The 19,505-nt window shown below is 43.6% G+C and overlaps 1 protein-coding gene across 2 annotated transcripts in view; it reads right to left on the reverse strand.

The window, feature by feature from the left end:
• COG8 (component of oligomeric golgi complex 8) overlaps positions 1–19,505 on the reverse strand; it is a 188,359-nt gene that overhangs the window by 151,363 nt on the left and 17,491 nt on the right. For both annotated transcript variants that reach the window (XM_078669309.1, XM_078669308.1), the window contains exon 4: positions 4,963–5,131. In XM_078669309.1, coding sequence (XP_078525435.1) covers positions 4,963–5,131 — 169 coding nt within the window. The remainder of the gene's footprint in view (positions 1–4,962; positions 5,132–19,505) is intronic.

The following is a 19,505-nucleotide window of genomic DNA, read 5'->3' on the forward strand; positions in this document are numbered from 1 at the left end:
TTTACTCCGGCATGCCTATAATTCAGTGGTTTGTCTTTTTCTTCTCATGTTTGCCCATCTTTTGATTGCCTTCCACTGCTCAAAATGAGGAAATACTTTTTAAAATGAATCTCACTCCAAGAGAGGACCCATTTTCAGGATCCTTCCCTTGTCTCTGCACCCAAAGTGCTCCATGTTGCTTTGTCTGCCTCCACATTTGCTATCCCTCTTGTGCTTTTTGTCCCTATGTGCGCCACTGGCTGTGTTGCTCCCCATGGCTCACATTCTGTCTGTTGCTTCCTTTTCCTGTACTTTAAATCATTCTCCTCCCACACCACTTGACGTGGTTACAAATATTATATTTCTAGGTATAGCTATAGCTGCATTTTGCTGCCTAAAGGCCCCCCTTTAAAGGAGAGCTTTCACACAGGTAACGATTTTCTTTATGTACCACTCCACCTTTAACATGGGAATCTACTTCACGGTCTGCTTAGATTCCCTGTCAAAGCTTAAGGTTGCAAGGAATGATAAAATATTTTCTCTCTCAGTCTTTCAGATATGTGGCACCATCTTGTGTTTGGTACTGCTGTGGCCTATTAGCAAGTGCAGAAGTCCCAAGTACTCCACTCCCTTTTCGTTACACTCTATTGTTTGGTACTGTCACTTCTCTTAGCTTTAATCATCTCTACACAGAAGACACCCAAATCTTTCTTTAGTTTCCTATTTTCACTTCTCATTCCAAATGCCCCACAACACCTCTTACTACATGGCGGTTCAATAGTTGATATTCCATTATTCGACAATGGAGTACTTTCTTTTAGCACTACTTTAGCGTGGAAGACACTCCACTTCCCTATAATCCATACTTCTCCGACCGAAGAACCATAACCATGGCATCCTTCTCCAGGAACTTAGCGGTACATTTTATCTTTTCAATCAATATGAAAACATTCATAACAATGCAGCAACATTTCGATGCCATAGTACATCTACTCTGCTATATCCTTCCAGACAGCTAAGACAATCCCCTCCCCAGTTCTCCTTATCAAACTTACCTCCACTAGCCCCCTCCCCCAAACCCTATATTCAAGACAAAGTTCTAATTTCGCTAACTGAAGCTCTCACAATACACACCAGCCTTGCAGCACAGTACCCTTCTCAGCTAAAAACCGATCTCTACAGGGTACTGAAGCAGTCTTCAAAGCCGAAAACGGCTCCTCCAAAATTACAGAATTACAGAAAGGTAGTTCTGTAATCGGGGACTACCAACCTGGCAACATGTGCTCAGCCAACATACACCTAACTAAACCAAACCTCAAGGTGCTGTATGTTAGTTTTGTTCCTTTCTGTTACTGGAACCACCACACTAAAATTCTCAGTCTGCTTGCATTGGATAAAACTACTCCCGAGGAGTGCTTAATCTCACCAGATCTGCCTGGTACTATATCTAGACAATACGCTGTCACTGTAATTTGTACAAATGATAAATGTATGTGTTGAGAAATACTCATCATCATCCATCATATCCAACTTCCATCTCTTTTTCTCTACTGAAAACTGCTATAATGTCCTTTTATACCGCATCCAACAGTGCAGCCTTTGTTGAATGCGCCATAATGCTATGGCAGTCTAACGTGATGACTCCTACATATGTCATCTGCCGTGCATGTGCTTATGACCTCATGAGGCTGCCATCTTCAAATGATTTGTTTTCATTACTGTTCCAAGATGAACGCCACCTGGAGCAATTGTTTTTGCCATGTTGTGCAGCAGCATAAATGCTGTTCGGCATAGCTAGAAGTTAGTTGTGTAGGGTAGTACAGTTGTAGGTGTAAATATCTAAAATGCCAATAGACGGCAGGTAGAGTGAAAACAACATAAATAAGAAGCCTTATGCCTGTGTAAAAGGTGGGAAAATACATTGCATGTCTAGGGATAATACAGAAATAGATGTAAAGTAAACAAGCATTGGCATAGCCAATAGGTCTCGCCTTTGGGACCTTATAAGTGTTTAGCCATGCAACAGTTGATGTTGTTGCACCAAGGATATTGTGCTGCATAACTAAATACTTATAAGGTCCTAAAAGCGAGACCTATTGGCTATGCCAGTGCTTGTTTTATTTGTCCCAGGTGTTAAGAGGACTTCAAACCCCCACTCACCGTGTTTTGGGGGGGGAGTTTGGGGGGGTAATTATCCCTGTCTTCCCCCGGGGGGGGGGGGGGGAGTCAGAAAGACTGTTAGTACCTTTTTGTGGCGAGGGCATACCATACCAGACCCAGGGGAGTGATTCCATTCGAAAGGAGAGATTCTCTCACAACGTAAGACCTGCAGGCAAGAGCACGCCATTTCAGGACAGATATTGACTTGAGAGGAAAGATTTAAAAGGGAAAACACAAAGGGACAAAACTAGAGGCTGAATGGGAATTAAACCTGCATACATATAAAAGGTGGGAATCTCCGCAAAGCACCAACTTCCTACATGCACTCCTTTATATATTATACTATCAGCATCCCAACTACACATCAAGCCAGGGCCCCAGAGTTGAGCAAAAAAGAAAACAAAAGTGAAAGCCTCTATAAACTGCAAAAAAAAAGCCATAAACCCTGTACGGAATGGCTATGGGTGTAAAGTGGACATACAATCATTGTGAAAAGAAGAAAAAGGACTTCTCTGGCTGGCAAATGGGAAGATAGCAGCACAGACTACCCATGTCAGCATGTCGCAAGTAGATTGGGATACAAGATGTTGCGAGGCAGATGTATCCAGGGACTGAAAATGTGTCACATCTGCTTGCTGAGGCACCACAAAATGCTGTAAACATAGTAGAGCAGTGAAGTGGCCATCCAACTTAGATAGTTATTGTACATTTTCTAGCTTAATGAAGAGATCCACAAGCTAGCATCCTATTTCTTTAACTTCTTTTTAAAGGAAAATAAAAAATAACTTAAATGTGGTCTGCCAGTAGAGGTGGGTGTATAAGTATTCACATGTTTTAAATACATTATCCCTTATTGAATTGCTACAGTTCGAACCCATTGGCAGGACTATTCAGTGTCTGCGTCTATCAATGAACATTCGAACAAAGACAACAATTTATACAAAACCTACTGTATACTGTGTATTTTTCTGACTGCACAGGTTTTCAATGAAGGTGAAAAATGGCGTGTATACTGGACTAGTTGGGTAGAAAGTCATGGGAACTGTGTTATAGATATTTAGACAGTATAAGCCAGTACCAAAAAAACAATATAAAGAAAACAGAAGTGGTTATGTAAAACAGAAGAAAGGGAGGTTAACATTTGTTTTTATTTGGATGAAAGAAGTAAAGAAGATAAAGGAAAAAGAAAGTAAAGAACTGTGTAAATTAAAAAGTGAAGTTTTCCTCTTCATGAATGTTGTACACATGAAAAGAAATCTGCATTGCAGTTGTTTGTGCATAACAAGCAAACAGGAACAAGCATTTGCAATGCAATAGGTCTCGCAATTACGAGAGTTTGCGCTATTGGCATAGTAAATGAAAATGCCTTTTATTGATGTGTTAAAAGGCACTGTCATTTACAATGCCAATAGCTCAAACTCTCGCAAAAAGCGAGACCTATAGCATTGAAAATGCTTGTATGTTCTAATGAGCAGTCAGTTCCAGGCTGCTAACTAGTCCTGAACAAGGCATGTGAGCTTTCAGAGGTATTTCCGGTTACCTCTTTTGATAGATGTTTTTAAATGGGAACCATGCCAGAGAGAGAAGTGGGCACTCATTAAAGAGGCCTTGGCGTGTAGCTGGACACTGTGGCTTATGTATACATTTCCAAGAAGTCATCCTAGTCACGTAATAGTGCAGCAGCACTGACCACATGCAATGAGCGATGACTCACGCCTCTTTAATCTCACAAAGCACTCCTGTCACCCATTAGTAAATCGTGGAGCACGTGGCCTCGCAGCCAAACACAACACTGCAATAATATTGAGCACCGTCCACCAATAAACGCTGCTCTAGGAATCTGCCACACTATTTCATTATATAGGTGTGACGTCACTGCTCCTCATCAAGTGTATACATTGTGTACTCCTCTCTGTGAGTGAGCTCCTCCTTTAACTTGGATTGTTCGAAACATTTCCAAACTATGCTGTGCTTATGTTAATAATCCATCAACCTGCTAGGTTCATTAAATATGCAACAAAGACGTGGCAAGGGGAAGTCTGAAAAAATGGTCCCGCATCTGGAATGACTGGAATATGTATAGAGGGAATATCTGTATTCCACCAGTAATGCCAGCTCAAGATGAATAAATGTAGACATGATACTAGTTACCAAATACTATGCCGTAGTAAACATGTACCTGGAAATTATTGATTTGCGATGAAAAAAAGAATGTACTGAGACATGCCTTGTGATGTTGATTCCTACTGTTAATAAAAAGAAATATAATAAGAAAAAAAAAAAGGATGCAACAAAGACCACTGTGGACAAAGCACCGTCTACAACTCTGATGAAGAATTAATGATATGTCCCCTCCATTAAACTCCTGAGAAATTAACAAAAGTACACTTCTTCTTAAACTGCTGAATAAACGTTTGAAAAATCTAATTCACCACATTAGTGTTCACAGCTTTTCCAAAGCAGTAAATGAACGAGTGGTGTGCGCGCGCACTTCCAGGAATGTAAGGAATGCAGCTGACACCCGGCCACGCTGCTGCTTGCTCCCGAGACCCCTAGGCCATGGGAGTCAACGTTCAGAGAGAAGGCGGGACATGCACCCACCCGCTTTTGGCCAAATGAGGGCTTTCAATTTTTGAAAGCCACACGCAATGGCCAATCACTTCAGCTTCTCAGCAAACTCGTGCATGTGGCTTTTTTTAGCCACACGCACGAGTTTGCTGAAAAGCTGAAGTGATTCCAAGAGGTCATTTTCTAGAGCAGAGAATGCGCGCTGCGCTAGGCTTGAGACCTGTACACTCAGCTTAATTCATTTATTTCACTTACCAAGTATTTGGGCAATCTGAGCCGGAGGAAAGAGGACTTGCAAACAGCGATTAAGATATGGTACAAGGTCTTCCAGAAAGACTGTGCAGAACTGTATGAACAGCTCTTGTTCGCGGATGCTGAAGGCTGCCTCTTCAGCCCGGTGAAATGCCAGAATCACCTTTGTTACCTGCATATGGAGAGAAGGCAACACTGTCAAGGAGAGCATTGTTATAAAACTTATGAAATCCTAATTATCTGCCAGACCTAATAAAATGCTGTATACAATTTAATACTAGAGCTTCAGCATGAGACTACAGAATCACAGGGCGGTTGGATCTGCAAGTAGCTATTGATTGATCAAGAAAATGGCAGGATTCCTCGTAATCAGTTAGTATAAAGGAAGTGATAATGTAACCTTAGTAATCATATAACCATTCCTAAGCATACATAGTTCCCATTTGTATTCTAATAGTTTTCAATTATTTATTACTAATTATATTTTATAGAAATTCATATTTTAAAAAAAACACTTTAAAAACTTTTCATTGCAGTCACACCCAACATAGTCTCAAAAACGTATTTGAAATATCGACAAGTTGACAAATACTATAAGCCACAATAACAGCCTGAATTCATTTAACATAAAAACATGTCCAGAAGTCACAATAGCATTCCTAATTTCGTTATTACGCATAAAAAACCTACTCCAAATTAGCTCAATGTATCTTGCAATGCAATGGCCACATCAATATCAAAATTTTCCATTGAGAATAACTAGGGCTTCACAATGCATGTCTAGGAGAAGATGGGTTATGCCATTATTGCCCACCCCCCTGGTCAGAAATACAGCGTTTGTTGTTTGCACTGATCCCTACTTTTAAACCAGAAATTCTCAAATGATGGCCCTATGCAGATGTGTAAAATTCTTTCACGCATCCCCTTATCTGGGATTTTGCCAAATAGGGAAATACCCTTTCATAGCTCAAATATACAAGGGAAAGCATCATCCTTTTTTTATCAAAGACATAGCAGTTCCATCTATATGTAGGCTTAGGGCTCAAACCCTTTTGTTTAAAACCCTCTTCAGATTGGCCACAGTAGCCCTACTATCAAACATAGTTATGTTGATACCAAGAGTGGAAGTCAACATAAACTTGGAGTTGAAAAGGTGACTACCCAGCACTCAATTTCCTCTAACAGTTGAGTTTGTCAGTATTGTACAGTCATTTATATAGTGTTTACTACCCCTGACAAGATGCAGAAGTGTTTTATTGCAGGTAGTGCAAACACTGGTTAATGGTCGATTCAGTGAATATTTGTAATTGTTGGTTATTGAGATTAGTTCTGTGCTCTCATGAAAAACCATGCATTTACTTTAGCTTATTTGGGGTAGCTTAAATTAGCGCAAGTTCATGCAAATGGTTGGTAGGATGAACAGACAGGCTAGAGGAGACAAAGTATTGTTAGGATGAAGGATATGGTTTCCAAGAAGAAAAGGTTGTGATTTATGGAGGTGAAGTTTGGGCAACTTTTAGGAATGCAATATTAGAAAGTAAGGCAGACAGATGTGCGATGTAAATTTGGCCACACTCAGAGAGAGTAAGGCATGCAGAACATTCACTAGATTTATGTCAAGGTCAATTTTCCATACAGGATTTTAGGACTATAGAGGATTTTTAAAATGACATACCATCTGAGGAAGTAAAGCAACAATGAAACAAAATGTTTTGATTTTGAGATAGCTTATTGCACTATAGTACCTGTATAGTACCCTCCACCCCTCATTTGGGATGTTGAAGGGCCCACATCCACACAGATAGCAAGTTACACCCAGATATGTAAAATTATGTAAACAAATCCCAGTCTATTAACAAAGTTTTACATATACTTTTGCACAATGCATAGACGCATAGGAAAAAGAATGAAAACACAATGCATAACTGAGAAAAATAAGCTTAATGGTCGGTTATTGTCTGTTTAAGGAAAGACACACAAATAAGGTAGTTGGCATGTAGTTAAAAACATTCTCATCTTCAAATAAGGTGAAATATATTATTAGACACCAGATGTGCCTTTCGCAAAGTTCCGGTCAACACTAAACAAAACTGGATCCCAAGCAGTACAAATACAGGACATTTTCTCAATATTTAATTATGTATTGCAGAAAAAGTGTTTCGGACAATAAATGTTTAGTATATAAAATAAGTATTGTGTAGACTTATGGCCCGGAACAAACAGCAGATGAGTCTAGTCTTAGGAACATTGTGTATGGATTGTGAAAGCAATGTCCATTTGCAATATATCTTTCTAAGTTATTAACACGCCTACTAGCAAGATACTTTACCTGCCCATTGTTGTATACACTCCAAATATAGAAGCATAGGAAAACAAGTGGTACAAGTCAGGGGAGAATGTTTTCTTTGGTCCATCAATAAAGCCCTTACTTTGAAGTCTGCCTTTACTGTAAAAATACTTAAATGCTATGGTAGGGTGAGAAGAGGGGTGGAGAGGGGCCTAAGAGGAGGGACAGCTAATGGGCTACAGGGGGGCCATTAGAGATGAGGACAGTTGCTGCAATAGTACTCAAATGAGGGAGGCAAGCTTCAATGAGAGCCTCAAAGAGGGTTGGGGAGCGAGAGCACTTCAGGTACGACTATTCGGTGGAGAGGTCTAGAATATTCACACAACAGAGGTCCAACGGTTACTATGGCAAACAGTGTGTTTAGGGTGTCTTTTGCTTGGCCACTGGTATAGCATTTTGACCCATGTTAAGAAGAGTTTCTAACGGTACAGGTCAGGTAACACTTTTGCACCAGCAATACTTACAATTAAGTAAACATACAAAAAGCTCCATCTTTGAACTGAAACATTTAAACTTTAAAGAACAATGTGCACTTTTCTGAACAATGGCAAGGCAAACATGTATGAGACATTTTAAACAAGCATTGAAAATGCAATAGGTCTCGCAATAGAAAAGTTTGACCTTTTGGTGTTGCAAATGTACATTTTTTTTGTTTATATTTTTTCAAATTATAAAAGTATTAATTTTGTTTTTTGTAAAGTGAATAGTTATAAATCTACCAAATGCTACATTTATAGCATTAGTAAAGTTACATGTTTAGTTTTGTCCTTTTTTACATGTATTGATGTGCAGAGTCACAATTTTGTGTAAAATGTTATAAATAAAGGATAGTGACCTAATGTTGTTTTTAATGGTAAAAGTTTTTACATGTAAAAAAGGACAAAACTAAACATGTAACTTTACTAATGCTATAAACAACTACAGGCAATGGCATAATGGAGAAATTAGGGGTGAAAAAGAACCTTCAAAACTGAGATTTGAAATGTAGAGTGGAGGAAAAAAAGAGGCTCCTGGTGGAATCACCGTTAAGGCAGCCTTGATATTATGTAATTCTGGCTTAACTGGCACCCTAGAAAAACTGCATGTATTTATTTATAATAAACTAAGGACTGAACAGTACACATGCCGCAGCTGGGTAACAATCTGTGCAAATTCCAGGAAACACCAGGGACTGATGCTTGTGGCCAGTCAGCAGGGAACGATGCTGGTAATGGAGGGTGGGTGTGTATTGGAATGAGCGCGAGGTGTGCGTCTTGTCTGTGCTGATAAGCAGCGAGCGTGGGGCGGAGGGAAGGGTTGTGAAAAGCAGCAGCGAGGAGAGAGGGCTGTAGTTGCCAGGAGATGCGGATGTCACCTTGCATGATTTCCAAGACAAGCAACAGCCTGCTGTCAGTTTAGTTCCGTCTTGGGCAACAGGGCAAGAAAACCGGCTCAGATGCCTTATGACTTCCCGGCCATATCACTACAGAAACACTAAGAAAACAAGCCAAAATGAACCTAGCAGATCGTAAAGTAAGGAAATTCTTGAGCAATTTATTTCAAACAAGCACTGGTAAAGTCAAAGTGGCTTTTGTGTCAGAGAAGCATGTGTTATTCAGCAGTACGTGTTGCCAAAACCTGCCCAAAGAAGATCTTACAACGAAATATCTTGGACCACAGTGCCACAAATAAGCTGAGAGGCAGAAGAACTCTCAAAGTAGTATTATAAAATCGAGTCAGAAGGTAACGTTTGTACTTTGCTGGTGATCTTAAAAAGCACACACTGCAAAATATTAGTTAATTCTTTGCACAAACGGAATGTGTTTTTGTTTCTCTTAAGACTCTGTCCTAACAAGTTTCATTTACGGCATTTGATATAACTATTGCGCTCAAAGTGAAAAAATGCATCCACGTGTGATCAATGAACAGTCTTTAACGCAGGCAAAAACATAGACACTGCACACACTTGCATGTAAATCTGCAAATAAAATGTTGTTATCTTACCTGCACCGTAAATACATCAAAGAAAAGACGTTGGGTCTCAAGCACGGCCGGCCGGCCGTGAAAGCCTTTGACGGAGGGCATTGCTGTGGGGAGGGGGGAGGAGACATACGACACGGGGCGGAGCGGCGAGTGTGAAGCAGCAGGGGCCTTTGAAGTGAAGCTAAGCTTCACTTCAAAGGAGTGGGAGGAGTGCTGCTGGGGAACAGATGGCGATTTGATGATGTGCACACGCATTTTAGGTCAATGCGCTTGCGCATTGACCTAAAAGCGCACGGGCACAGCATCAAATCGCCAGTCTAGGTAAACCGTGTTTAAGCCCCTATAGTCTCGCTGAATGCGCATGCGCATTGAGAGGCGTGACCGAAAAAGGGATATATCTTTTAAAAGTAAGGCTACCTGTGTAGAACGGTATGTTCAAAGCACAGGCATATACGTTATCGAAAACAAAAAAAATTACACTATCTGGATTTTAAAAAGTGAGTTTAAATAAATATTTTAATCAGTACGGATTTATTTCATTTTTATTTATCTTGTGGACAAGAGCAGAGACGTATAACTTGCAACACTATGGAGTTATGCAGAAGGAAGTCACGAGGACAGTCTTCCATCAGAACTGCCAAATATATGTATCCAGTCCTCGGCAGGTATGCATTTACATCAAAATGTCTGTAATTGTCTGTGGATCAGCATGCATGTGGAGCACAATTGTCTAAGATCCAACACTAAAGTCTAGAGCTGATGGCAGTAGGAGTTGGCATACCAGGGAAGATGAAGGTCATTAATATTCTAGGTAACACTAGATTAGGGATACAATTTCTTGCTAAAAGTCTAAGTGGTCCTGTACTCTAAAATCCCTAATTTTCCATGGTTAGCACCTTCAAGTTGAGCTTTTTGGTCCCGAAGCCAAGCTGAACACTTACATTTATTCAACTAAAACTGATGAAAGACCAGGTCATTCCTATTCTACAATAATGTTCAGACTGTTGTGTGATACTGTCACGGGGTCCCGGACTCGGACTCTGACTCAGACGGACGGGGTGTCCCTTCTAACCATTGTTCCTTTCCACCCCGTCCGCAGGATCCTGTGAACGTTTCTTGGATTTCCTCTGCCATACCGTTGTCACTGGAACCGCCTTTCCTGCCTTCGTCACTGGACCCGCCTTCCCTGACGTTTGGGGTGTCCCCAGACAACGGCCAATCACGGGTCACTTCGTCATCGGCCAGGAACCAATCCACTGCTTCGGGGGCGTTTAAGGAAGCCCCGTTCTTCGATGTTAATGCAGAATCCCACGCCAAGGAGGACGCCGAGGAAGGAGACGTGACCGAAGAGGCTCGACCCGGACTGCCGGAACCGAGACTCGACAAGCCAGGAGGCCTACGGAACCACGAGTCGCCCTGCCACGCTTCCAGGGGAGAAGCGTGGCTGGACAAGGTACGAGGGTGCTTTAAGGGTCTGTTTTCTACATGGGGTGGGACAGGGTAGGGTGCGGGTGGCCACCGGATAGTTGTCCTCTCTCCCCGTCACGCTTATAGTTGTATAGAAAACGGTGGTGGAACCCTGGTGATCCCGCACTCCCCTTCCTCCTCAAGGCTGTACCCCAGTACCTCACACTAAATTGCCCTATCCCTTCTTTGTTTGTTCCGAGAGCCATACCGACCCGGAGAGGAGCTGGCGGTAGCGACCAAGGCGGGGCATCAAGAGAAGGAGGCTGACGGTTCCAGGGAATACCTATCAGCTGTTCCATTACAAAAGGACATTGTGAACCTGGATTACGTACAAAACCTCAATAAAAAGGAATATTCGAGTACCCTATATAGTGGAATCCCTCATTTCCCCAGCATCATCCTTACAAGTGGCGAGCCAGATAGGAGCCTACGGGGAACCACGCCATCCGACAAAGGATGGAGTCCATCTTAACCCAAATGGAGGCAGACCGGACTGCCTTCTCCCAAGCTATACAAAGCCAGTCAGACAATATCCTTAAGTTGGCTGCAGGACAAACCCAATTGATGACTGTTCTGGGTCAGGGAAGGGCTACCGCTCCTCCACCAGGTACGGTAGTGCCACTGCAAAAGTTTACTCCAGGGGAAGATCCTCTTGCTTTCTTTTTAAATTTTGAGAGGGCCGCGAGAGCTAGTGCATGGCCTGGGGACAGGTGGCCTTTTTACTTGGCACCTTTATTGATCGGAGAAGCTCAAGCAGCATATCAAATGGTGAATCGAGATGGCACCACAGCATATGCAGTGGTCAAACAATACATCCTTGACAGACTGGGGGTAGATGAAGAAACCCACCGACTACGGTTTCGCCAAGAAAGAGGGTCTCCAGGGGATCTGCCTAAGACTTTATTCTTTAAGTTAAAGGAAGCTGCGGATTTATGGTTGAAACCCCAAGAAGGTAACATTGATGCCATTATGAACAAGGTGTATCTCGAACAATTTATTGAGTCACTACCGTATAGTACACAACAGTGGCTTAACAACATGCAGGATTGACATTGGACCATGCCATAGAAATGGCCACCTGTTACGCTAGAGCTCAAGGCAAGCCGTATATGAGAGAACCAGATAAAACGATCAAAGGCGTAACCCCCCCTCAAACCTGACAAGAAAACGCAAAAGGCTATACCCGAACCACCACGGTTGCGATTTCAACGGCCTGAATTGCCTAACTCTGGACCCCAATGCTATGATTGCGGAGAGTGGGGTCACATAGCCCGGTACTGTCAAAAAGAAAAAGAGGACGAGCCCATGGATGTGAGCTATGCTCCCAGATCCATCCTGTATGCACATGAAACAGGAACCACCTTCTATGTAAGAGTTTCTCTTAATGGAGTTACCATAAGGGCCTTGTTGGACTCCGGGTGCAAACATTCAGTTGTAAAAGAAGAGCTGGTAGATCCCTCTTCTCTTCTCCCGGGGAGAACTGTTAACATTCGTTGTGTCCATGGGGACGTTAAAGAATACCCTGTAGCAAGTCACCCTGTATACCCCCTCAGGGAAAGGAATGGAAGTCACTGTAGGGGTTATGTCAGGACTACCAGAGCCCATTATTATAGGGACAGACAATCCATCATTCAATGCATTGCTGTTAGACACCCTTCAGAACCTCTCTAGTCCCCGTGATTCCTTGTTAGCTTCAGAACTTTGGGCCAGGGACACTCATTTTAGGACAGCACAATTGAATGATGCAAGTCTCACAAACGCCTGGCAGGTGGCTCGGGAACGACAAGATCCATCCAATAGAAGCTATCCTACTTTCATCGGAAAAAAGGTCTACTCTATAGACTCGCTAAAGCAGATGAGGAGCCTCAACTGTTGGTCCCGAACGATTTTCGTGACCAGATTTTATTTTTTGGACACGCACATCTGCTGGCGGGTCACTCAGGGGCAGAAAAAACAGGGCAATCCATATTGAGACGCTTCTTCTGGCCAGGAATATACGCTCAAGTCCAGAAGTACTGTCAAGAATGCAGAATATGCCAGAAGAAAAATCCCTACACCCCTCCCCCTGTCCCTTTGGTTCCTTTGCCTATTATAAGGGTTCCCTTTGATCGTATCGGAATGGACCTAATCGATCAGTTACCTAAATCTTCCAGGGGACACCAGTATCCGCTTGTCTTAGTGGACTACGCGACTCGCTATCCTGAGGCTTTTCCTCTTAAGGCAGCAACTACAGTCGCCATAGCCCAGAGGCTAGTGGAGGTCTTCTCTCGTATGGGTTTTCCACGGGAAATAGTCACCGATCAGGGGACTCCATTTGTTTCCCGGTTAATGCAGCAAGTATGTTTACAGTTAAACATCAAACATATTAGAACATCTGTGTACCATCCACAGACAGATGGACTGGTTGAGCGTTACAACGGCTCCCTCAAATTGACTCTAAAAAAACTATTGTCTGGGGATGGGAAGAACTGGGATCAGTTGCTGCCTCTTGCCCTCTTCGTACTGCGCAGTCAAAAACAGTCCAGCCTAGGTGCCTCCCCTTTCGAGTTGCTCTTCGGGAGACAACCCAGAACCCTTCTTGAAATCACTAAAGACAGTTGGGAAGCTGAAGGAGTACAGGAGGCTGAAGCCTTGTTAGACTATACCCGTCAGCTACAGTCCCGACTACATAAACTCAGAACGCTTGCTCATGACCACTTAGCAATAGCGCAGGCCAAACAGAAGACCTTTTACGACCGAGGCAAGAAGTGGAGGGAGCTTGATGTCGGAGACTGCGTTCTGATTCTGTTACCCTCTTCTACTCATAAAATGAGGAAGGAATGGCAAGGGCCCTTCAAAATAGTCAAAAAAATAGGTCGCCCCACCTATTTGGTACAGTTGGGAAGAAACAAAACTAGCATGTACCAGATCAATCTTCTCAAGAAGTGGTTAGGAAAACCTCCACAGACAGTCAGTATGGTTTCCTCAGTAACCGAAAAAGTCCACACAGTCAGGGACACTCCTATCAATAAAGACCTTACACCTGAACAACAGGAAGAAGTCCTGTCTCTTCTCCTGTCCAATACGGATGTCTTCTCAGATCAACCAGGGCTCACACATTTGGCAGAACACCATATACACACGCCTCCAAATGTGGTGGTTAAACAAAAGCCTTACCGGATTCCTGAGGCAAGACGTCTAGCCTTTCAGACAAGAGGTACAAAACATGCTAAACTCTGGGATAATAGTGCCTTCCCACAGTAACTGGTGTTCACCGGTGGTTTTGGTACCAAAACCAGATGGAAGCCTCCGTTTTTGTATAGACTTCAGGGCCGTTAACAGGGTATCCAAACAAGATGCTTATCCTCTGCCCAGAGTGGACGAACTGCTGGAACGCCTTGGTGAGGCCCGTTATATAACCACCATTGACCTCACCAAGGGATATTGGCAAATCCCTCTTGCCACCGAGGATAGGGAAAAACGGCCTTTTCTACCCCCATTGGTCATTTCCACTTTACAGTACTCCCCTTTGGCTTGCATGGAGCTCCAGCAATGTTTCAAAGGGTCATGGATACTCTACTATCACCTCACTTGAATTATGCGTCTGCCTATCTAGACGATATTGTAGTGTTTAGTAAAACGTGGAACGAGCATATGAGCCATTTAAGAAACATCTTGTCTAGCCTAAAGGAAGCCAACTTGCATATCAATGCGAAAAAGTCTAGGATCGCCTTTCGACAAGTCCGATACCTTGGTTATCTCCTAGGGGATGGACACATCAAACCTCAGACCGAGAAAGTCGAAGCTATCAAGGCAATACCTTACCCATCCACAAAAAAAGAACTCCGTGCTTTCCTGGGGTTGGTGGGTTATTACCGTAGGTTCATTTCCCAGTTTGCTAATCTCGCAGGACCCCTCACTGATCTCTTGGGAAAAGCCGTTGAGTCTTCCACTTTACCGGCCCCTTCTGATATACATACCTCAGCTTTCCAGGCTTTAAAGGATGCCCTCACTACCTCCCCTGTCCTCATTTCCCCAGATTTTCTGAAACCCTTTATAGTGCAGACGGATGCTTCTGGGGTGGGCATTGGGGCGGTTCTCTCACAGGAGGACGAACATGGTGCTGAGAAACCTGTGCTTTTCATCAGTCGTAAACTCTTTCCTAGAGAACTGGCTTATTCAACAATCGAGAAGGAGTGCTTGGCTGTTCGTTGGGGAGTAGAAAAGCCGAGATACTATCTCGAGGGGAGACCCTTTGTGCTGTATACCGATCATGCCCCCTTGACGTGGCTCCAACGTAACAAAGGGAACAACGATCGGATTCTACGCTGGTTCTTGGCTTTGCAGCCTTTTTGCTTTGAGGTCAGGCATCGGAAGGGTTCTCTACAAGGAAATGTTGATTTTCTTTCCCGCTTCCCGATTTCCCCCGATCGGGTCAATCCTGGGGGTGGGATGTGTCACGGGGTCCCGGACTCGGACTCTGACTCAGACGGACGGGGTGTCCCTTCTAACCATTGTTCCTTTCCACCCCGTCCGCAGGATCCTGTGAACGTTTCTTGGATTTCCTCTGCCATACCGTCGTCACTGGAACCGCCTTTCCTGACGTTTGGGGTGTCCCCAGACAACGGCCAATCACGGGTCACTTCGTCATCGGCCAGGAACCAATCCACTGCTTCGGGGGCGTTTAAGGAAGCCCCGTTCTTCGATGTTAATGCAGAATCCCACGCCAAGGAGGACGCCGAGAAGAACGCCGAGGAAGGAGACGTGACCGAAGAGGCTCGACCCGGACTGCCGGAACCGAGACTCGACAAGCCAGGAGGCCTACGGAACCACGAGTCGCCCTGCCACGCTTCCAGGGGAGAAGCGTGGCTGGACAAGGTACGAGGGCGCTTTAAGTGTCTGTTTTCTACACGGGGTGGGACAGGGTAGGGTGCGGGTGGCCACCGGATAATTGTCCTCTCTCCCCGTCACGCTCATAGTTGTATAGAAAACGGTGGTGGAACCCTGATGATCCCGCACTCCCCTTCCTCCTCAAGGCTGTACCCCAGTACCTCACACTAATTGCCCTATCCCTTCTTTGTTTGTTCCGAGAGCCATAACGACCCGGAGAGGAGCTGGCGGTAGCGACCAAGGCGGGGCATCAAGGGAAGGAGGCTGACGGTTCCAGGGAATACCTATCAGCTGTACGACGTTCCATTACAAAAGGACATTGTGAACCTGGATTACGTACAAAACCTCAATAAAAAGGAATATTCGAGTACCCTATATAGTGGAATCCCTCATTTCCCCAGCATCATCCTTACAGATACCTATCTCTCTTTGAATGGATAAACGTCAATACAGTTCTGCTTATAAATTATACTGTTTAATACTGTCCCTGCAGGGCCTACAATGTAAGAACACTGACATCTTTGTTGGCAAAATGTGTTGAGAATACGGTTTACAACAGTGCTTGTGAAAATGTTTAATGCCCATGCGTTTATTTCACTTACATTTTTTTTCTGTAAAAGGCCCAGGTGTAGGCTGTAGCGTCCCCACTCACCTAAAGAAACGTGTTCCAAACCGTAGGGAGGAGAAACACATTTTTGACACACTGGGAAATGTATCTGGTCCTCCAACATCACCCCAGTAGGTTGAAGCCATAGCACATGCCATGGGTAGGTGGAGCTTGACTGGGAAAAATGCACCAGAAAATGCGGTTCTCCTCTTCGCACCTCTTAATACAGAAGTCATGCACTGGCTGTTTTCTGTGACAAGTTTCTCCTCCTCTATACCTCACACTCTTAATAAGAAAGGCCCTCAGGAGGTAGCTAGGTTGGGAGTATGTAGAAGTGAGCTGGAGGGAACTTGAGACTTCCGAAAACAGTTCATTGTAAAAGGAACAACCCAGGCAAAAAAGTTTCCATTCAAATGTAAATAGTATAGTAAGCCATAAACTTAGCTACAAATTTGCCTAAAAGAGTTCCCATGTGTACCACAATTTAGCAGGGAGGCTTTCGTTTCTCGACTGCGGGGAAGTGATCTACTACTTTTAAAGTACTCAGACCAGGGAGCTAGGACACTACTAGGATTGTGAAGCTAAGAATTCTGGTTTCAGCAGACAAAATAACTGTCTGTACTACAACATCACTAATTTTCTGTGGTTGGTGCCTTAGTTTGCAGGATTAGCCCCCTTAGCCGCAGATGCAACACAGCAGGCAGGCTCAATCCTACGGATGTTATCCTCCAGCTGACCAGGAGTTCTGGTCGCCACACACTTTTTGTAACTGCAGTGCTACACTCATAGGGATTTAAGTAATTCCTACTTCAAAAAGACTGAAAAGCAAAAGGATCTTGCATCATGTTTAGTGCTACCTACCTCCCACTCAAGGAAAATTATGAAGGAAATTAGAAGATAACAATATGGTTGGTGGTGTCCATTTTAGGATGCCTTTGTGTGGATGGTTACTCAAGATGAAGGAGGAGTGGGGTTGCTCTGGTCTTTAATGACCTGGTAGCAGGCCCCAAAACATTCTTCTCAGAACAATGTCAATGTAGCTGGCCAACAGCATCTAGTTGGCAATGGTGACATATCCCCCTCCTTTGTAGTTTTTCATTCTGAAATCTGTCAGGACTGTTCTAGCTCCGCCCTACTTTCCTTGTGAATAACTAACAAGAAATGCACCCAGGTTGTCTGCACAATCAAGATAGGAAATGCCTAAAACCATCCTTTGGAGGGGGCTGGAGTTTCTGTTGACAGCATTCTCTGCCATGTCGGAATTATGCACTGATCATGCATGGGGCATGCAAGTATCAGACTGAAGGAGTCCATGAAAAATTTGAAGATAGCAAAGGCTTGAATTGTCAACCTGTGAATAAATACTGTGCAGTTGTCCTGTTTCGGGTGCCAGGAAGTCTTACTGACCAGAGCCAGGATCTAAACACATGTATGAATAGGGATAGTAATGAGCCTTAAGCATGGAATCTCTAATTGGCAGTTCTGTCTGCCAGGTTGGGAACCAACCCTGAAGTCTTGCATTCTGTTAGACATGCTACCTCAAAAAGAAGGAGCCGCTCTTGCTTTGGAAGGGGGACTGGATGTGTCCCTGCAGAAGGAAGATGTCTAGAACGGAAGCCCAGGGATCTGCCTGAAGCAGGTGGTAGCCGAGAAAGGACCTGAAAGAACCATACCCCAAAATGGAGTGTGGCCCAGGGGAAAGAGCAGAACTGCAAAAATCTCTTTCATGACCCCTTTTGTAGGTTGTCCCTAATGGCCCCAAATTAATCTCGAGATTACAAGGTCCTCCCTCTTGGCCTGGAGATGAATTAATAACAGTCCACTCTCACTCTTAGAAACCAGCTACCTTGCCAATCAGACGCGGACTGTATCTGTGCAAGTGAACTTCTACACAGCTCCAATAGCTTTTGGCTAGGTTCGTACTACAAGGCAAAGTTGTACTGAAAAATGTACCGCAAACCACATTAAGAGGTGTGCAGAGGTTGCAAAGACATTCCGCTTTGAAGAGCCACCTTTTGGGAGCTCCTTGTGCCTCCACCTATGCTCATTGCAACACTGCTGCAAAAAGTTAGCTGTAATCATTAGTAAAGCAGTTTGCATAGACATGAGTTACTTTACTTGAAAGTTACAGACCTGGAAAAAGAAGTGCATATTAAAGAATCCAACAAACTAAGGAGGACATCTTTGAAGGATAGGGCTAGATATGTGAGCAGAGAGGCCATAGACGGATGGTGGGGTTACAGGATTGCGTGGGGTGGGCAATATCAATGTACAGGTGGGAGGATTGGTTCCGCCCCTAATGTTGGGTGGTCAGTAATTTAGACGTGGGATTTAATATAATGTCTTTACTGCCTTCTTGTGCTGCTTTTTCACCAACAGTTATAAAAATAAATTTAAAAATGTGTTTTTTTAAAAAGGACATCTTAACCACTTAAGGCGCTGTAGGTGGGGCAAGCTAGAAATATTCTGGCTGGATACGGTGGCATGCATAACTTTTTACTACATCTGCACACAACACAGACCCTTCCTTTACATTTCACAAAGTCCTCTGATAAAACTATACAATGTAAACTAATTAATTTAACTTGGTATAAGAAGTCTCCTAGGATGGCTAGAAAGACCTTACGTAAGGCACCACTGAGAAGGAGGTATTAGACCTGCAAATGTCAGGGATATATATACTGCTTAAACCGACCATGAAATGGTCGAGCTGTCCATATACTAAACATTGGCTATGACTCTGCGACCTGTTTGAGAATGGTGAAATAAGGAGTGGTGAAACATGTTATTCTGCGTTTTTACCTATGGACACCTTTCAACTGACGTATTTCTTGCACAGGGACCAGGGAGATTTTCATATGTAGGGTGTGGACCGGACAAAATCCCATTGAATCTAGGTTCACATATAGCCAGGTCAAGAGCAGGGAATCTTAAAGCTTTACAGGGAGCGCCGCAACCCTTAGTCCGAAGGTAACAAAATACATGGAGAAAAGGAGTTAGGAGTGGAGATGAAGGAAGAAACATGGTCCATCATACAGCAAAGTCTTTGAAAGGCTTGCAGTATGAAGAGAAATTAGGAAAGATGTTTAGCATTCCAATATGATGTAGAGGGTATGTGAGGAATGAGGGAGCACATTCCATATGTGGTGACATCGCAGTCAGGAGTAGGATTATTGGCCAGGGGCCATTCAATTGATCGAAGAGATTACTAGAGTCATAATACCTATGGACCCGTAGAAACGACTCCTCGGACATTGTGGGGTGGAGGTTTCATTCTCTTTGACAACACTTGGG

This window comes from Lissotriton helveticus, chromosome 12, assembly GCF_964261635.1.
Source record: "Lissotriton helveticus chromosome 12, aLisHel1.1, whole genome shotgun sequence".
NCBI lineage: Eukaryota > Metazoa > Chordata > Amphibia > Caudata > Salamandridae > Lissotriton > Lissotriton helveticus.